Source organism: Mandrillus leucophaeus, unplaced genomic scaffold (genome assembly GCF_000951045.1).
Source record: "Mandrillus leucophaeus isolate KB7577 unplaced genomic scaffold, Mleu.le_1.0 Scaffold99, whole genome shotgun sequence".
NCBI lineage: Eukaryota > Metazoa > Chordata > Mammalia > Primates > Cercopithecidae > Mandrillus > Mandrillus leucophaeus.
In genome coordinates this window covers 2678915-2683897 of record NW_012110807.1, presented here as the reverse complement: position 1 = coordinate 2683897, position 4983 = coordinate 2678915, and the positions used below count along the sequence as shown (strand labels likewise).

General features: G+C 57.9%; 1 protein-coding gene across 6 annotated transcripts in view; it reads left to right on the top strand.

The window, feature by feature from the left end:
- The window catches only part of PPP2R4 (protein phosphatase 2A activator, regulatory subunit 4), a 39588-nt gene extending 35302 nt beyond the window's left edge, over positions 1–4286 (top strand). For all 6 annotated transcript variants that reach the window (XM_011971185.1, XM_011971186.1, XM_011971188.1 and 3 more), the window contains one exon: positions 2723–4286. In XM_011971185.1, coding sequence (XP_011826575.1) covers positions 2723–2800 — 78 coding nt within the window. In that variant the 3' untranslated portion in view covers positions 2801–4286. The remainder of the gene's footprint in view (positions 1–2722) is intronic.
- The last annotated feature ends 697 nt before the right edge of the window (positions 4287–4983 follow it).

Here is a 4983-nt window from a genome sequence, read left to right as displayed (position 1 = left end):
CTCAGGAGGCTGAGGCAGGAGAATGGCGTGAACCTGGGAGGTGGAGCTTGCAGTGAGCTGAGATGATGCCACTGCACTCCAGCCTGAGTGACAGAGTGAGACTGTCTAAAAAAAAAAAAAAAAAAAGATCAAGTCTTCGCCTGTAATCCCAGCACTTTGAGAGGCTGAGGCGGGTGAATCACTTGAGGCCAGGAGTTCGAGACCAACCTGGGCAACATGGTGAAACGCCGTCTCTACTAAAAATATGAAAATTAGCTGGGTGTGGTGGCTTATGCCTGTGGTCCCAGCTACTTGGGAGGCTGAGACGGGAGAATCGCTTGAACCTGGGAGGCGGAAGTTGCAGTGAGTCGAGATCATACCGCTGCACTCCAGCCTGGGCAACAGAGTGAGACTCCATCTCAAAGAAAAAAAAAAAAAGATCACTGGCTGGGTGCGGTGGCTCACGCCTATAATCCCAGCACTTTGGGAGGCCAAGGCAGGTAGATCACCTGAGGTCAGGAGTTCGTGACCAGCCTGGCCAACATGGTGAAACACTGTCTCTACTAAAAATACAAAAGTTAGCCTGGCATCATGATGCGCACCTGTAATTCCAGCTACTCAGGAGGCTGAGGCAGGAGAATCACTTGAATTTGGGAGGTGGAGATTGCAGAGAGCCGAGATCGTGCCACTGCACTCCAGCCTGGGCAACAGAGCGAGACTCCATCTTTGAGAAAGAAAAAAAAGAAAAAATCACCAAGTCTTTGCAGTGTTCAGGGCTTATTGGCAACTTACTAGCAAGTAGCCCTTAGTCCCGAAGGGCCCATGGGCTAGCATTTTGTCTGCACAGAGGTCCAAGGAGAGGGCTTGCTTTCTCTGGCCAATTCTTAGACCCTAGGGAGGTCCTCCAAGGCCTGCCAGTCTTGCAGTCCAGGGGTACATAGGAAGGCTGGGTCTTCAGTCAGAACTGGTTGATTGAGGGAAGTCAGCCTCCTGGGCTGCCACAGAAGTCTGACCAGCCTGGCAGTGGGTGGCCTCAGGATTTGGGTCTAGCTGTCCCAGCTTTTCTGACCGAAGAACCAAGTGCTCTCAGGGGCCTTGTGTGGTTGGGGGGGCCTGTTTTTCCTGTGGGCCACAGCTGTGCAGTTGCTGCCTTCAGAAGGACCTTGTCAGAACTCAGGGAGTCCCTTCCCCAGCTTGAATCACCTCTGGCTGGAAGGTCAGAGGGGACAGGCTGAAGCCGCTGCTCCACCCAGGTACATGGGAGGGCCTAGCTGGGAGAAAGGCCGGGCCGGAGGCTCCTCCTGCCCTGGAGCCTTAGGCTTCCTTGGCCCAGCTCCTGGCCTCTCCTGTGGCTCTGAGGGGGCTGACTCTGGGGTCCTGTAGGCAGAATGGAAAGAACCCCTGCCTCCACCCCTTCTGGCCTTGCAACTTCTCCTGTGGGAGCTAGAGGGAGATTGACCTTTGACCCCTTCAGGAATTCCAGGGCCCTGGCGGGTGGGAGAGCTCTTATGACCACTTCCCGGATGACATAAGCACCATGGCAGCTGCCTTGGCCTCTGGCCTGGATCTGCGGCTGCTCCCCCTCCCGCCCAGGGACCACCTCCCGCTCCCTCTGCTCCCCGCATTCTGTGCCTCAGAGCCAGGATCCTCGCTGTGGCCAGGGCTCTGCTCCCCACTCCACCATAAACTTGGTTTCCATCCTTCTTTCCCTCCTGTCTTGGCGCCTCTTTGACCCACTCGTCACCCCCGTGCCTCTTCCTCCTATGTTCTACAGCTGGTTTTTGAGGAGAGGGAACCTGGGCCAGTCATAGCACCCCTTTGTCTCTCTAAGTGAGTTGGAGGTTGAGACCACAGCCACAGAGTGAGACTGTTACTCTCTCTGAGGCCATAAGTCTTGTTCCACCCCAGCCAGGAGGTGCCTAACATACTCTGATTGTTTCTGTGGCCAAAGGTGTGGGAGGAGGCCCTGGTCAGTCTTGGCAGATCCAACCCTCGCATGCCCACAGCGGCTCCTGTGAGAGCTAGTGTCCAGGTGTGGCGGGCATGGGGGTGCTGTCGTGGGAGCTGCAGCTGGAAGCTGGGGTCGGCTGCCTGTGGACCAGCCTAGCTTCTGTGACAGGCTCTGTCGCTTGCTCTCCAGCTCTGCTTCTCTGCTAGGAGCCTGGCTGGGCTGGGCTCAGGGAGTTGGGCCTCCCCCCTGCTCAGCCATTCCCCTGTTCAGCACTCTTTTTCCCCCTGCCCCCCACACAGGCTGCTGGGAATTGCCCAGGAGTGGGGGGAACTCAATGTCAGCTGCTTCTTATTGTCTCACTCTGAAGTGCCAAGATGCCTTTTTCAGTCCAGAGAACTGAAAACTGGAGAAAACAGGCTCTGGGGCCCGGCCTCAGCCTCTTAGGCTTATGTTCAAATGTCCCCATGTCTCTTCTCTAGAACCGGGACCTGGGCTGGGGGGGATCCCCAGTGATCAGAAGGGTTCTTTTCACCTCAGGTTCCCAACTTCCCTCTCTTGGCCAAGTGATGTCACTTGGCTGCCTCTTTTCGGTTTCTACCTTGTAGGTTTGGGCTGCCTTTTCTCTCTCTCTCTCGTGGGTCTCATTGTTGTGGAGTGGGTATTTTGGGATAGAAGGAGTGGGGCCACTTCCTGGACCTGGGATGGATACCTGGGAGCTGCTGCGGTTGTTGGGGTCCCGGCAGGGGTGTGGTGTGGCCCTCACCACTCTGCTCACCTGCTCCTTCCTCACAGTGCCTGGAGAAGTTCCCTGTGATCCAGCACTTCAAGTTCGGGAGCCTGCTGCCCATCCATCCTGTCACGTCGGGCTAGGAGGGGCTGAGCCGAAGAGCCACCCAGGCCACAGTTCCTGTGCCTGCCTTCCCCACCCCAGCAGTGGCCCCTCCCCATCCCCTCCCTCTGTTCGTCCCGTTTGATGAGAGGCTGTTTACTGGGGTGAGGTGGTGAGACGGGCTTGAGGGGGCTTGGAGCATAAGGCTTCAGGGCCCAAGTTGGGAGAAGTGACCAAAGTGTAGCCGGTTTCCTGAGCTCCCCTGTGCTGGACTGACCAGAAGAGAGGGTCTGGGGCCCGGACACTCGGCCACCCTCTCCTCTTCCTGGCCTCTTCTCCCTTTGCTCCTCTCCAGTCTGGTTTTGAGAGCAGGGGCTGTTCTGCAGCACTGCAGGGAGGGAAGGGGAGATACCCTGCTGCTTCCATTGCTTTTCCTTTCCCGGAGTCAATGCCTTTCTAAGGGTTGGAGCTGCTCCTGGCAGGGGCAGGTCAGTTTCCCAGGCCGTGCTGGGGTGGCCATCTATGCTAGGGCTGGAAGCTGAGGCTGGCTGCCAGCCATGGGCTGGGGTGAGGGTGGGTGGGGTGGGGTGGTGGAGAGGCCTTAGCTGTCCTGGCTGGTGCCCCTCCCAGGCTCCTTTTCACCCTGCCCCCTGGGCCTGAGGCCCCCTGTGTCCACGCCTCCTCCTGGCTCTTCTGTTCTCTAGCCCTTGACTTTGCTGGGTTTCCTGGCTGTAGCCACATCTCTCCCGCTCCCCAAGGGTAGCATAGCCAATGGAAGCTGCCCTTTGGGTAGGTGCTGGGCTCCTGGGAGGGCCCAGCTGATGGGGTGAGGCACGTCTTTCCAGAACTTTCCCTGGCAGGGAGGAGGGTGGCAGAAACTCAGGAAGGGGCTTGGGGCCCATTGTATCTGGAGAGCCTGGATTCCTTTTGGCAGTCTTAGGCCCGGCCGCTTCTGCTACCTTTGCACTGCTGCGAGTTTCACCCTGGGACCGTGGGCCCTGCTTCCCTGTTCCCCTGGGTGGTGGGTGGGCCCAGAAGGTGGCGGTCCCACGCCTTGTCTTCCCACCTCCCTGAACTGTCCATTGCCTTTATCGGGTGAGGTAAGTGACTGCCTGCCAAGCCCCGGCTTTGGCTCTGAGGATGGGCCCAGAGGGGGCTGGGCAGGCCCATTGAGGGCCACCAATTGAGGTTTCTCCTAGGGCTGTTCCTGGGCCTGCCTCTTACAGGCTCATCCCCCAGGCCTGCCCTTCTCCACTGCCCCCTCCTGTGTCTGGGTCCACACACCCTTCGGGAAGGGGGAGCACTGAGAAGCACAACACAGGGGCTTGGCCTGGAATCCGGTGATGATCTGGGCAGAGGCTGGGTCAGGAGTCCCAAAGGTCAGTGACAGTGTCTCAGAAGAGGCCCAGCGTCCACCTCTCTCCCAGGGCCAGACACCCCTTCCTGGCTCCCCCATCCCCCTTTGGGCTCCCAACCCCTTGCACCCTCATTGCTGTTCGGATTAAAGCCTCTGTTTTGCACCTGTCACCTGTGTGAGGTATGTCTTTTCATGTCACATGTTTAGCCCATCTCTGCATGACTGACCTCCATCAGGTCCCCTTTCCTCAGGCCACAGTGTCTGAGACTTGAGCTGTTTCAGTTTGGGTTGAACCTTTCCTGGGTTTAAATCCCAGCTGTCTGCAGCCCCAGCTGCAAGGTTGTAAGTTACTGAAGCCTCTGAGCCCCAGCTTCCTCATTCACAAAATGAGGACAGTAACAGGGTGACTGCCAGGAATGGACAGCAGATGTGAAGTTCTCAGGTTAGGGCCTGGCACATAGCATATCCTGGGTGTTTGCTGCAGCTGTGCTTGGTGAAGGGGCCCCTCTGGACTCCCGGCTTAGCACCAAGCTGGCCAGGGAGCCTTTGGATGGGCTTTGACAGTGGAACATGCACCTGTGGTTTATGAGGGGGTGGCCCTCTATTCTCCCTTCTCTGCCCCTTCTGTCCCTGCTGGGCTGGAGTTGGGGGTCTTAGGCTGCTGTCCCCCAGACTTCCTTAAGACACTCTTGCTCAGAGAACAAGGGTCCTTTACCTTTCTCTTGCCCATAGAGGCCTTGCACGGACTGGAAAGCTTCAGCCCCTCAACACCTTGCGCCGCCTTGGAGCCTGGTGACCAGCAGCCCTGTCTGGAGTCAGGCACACCCGAGTTCAAACCGAGCAGCTGCTCCTTACTCACCAGGAGTA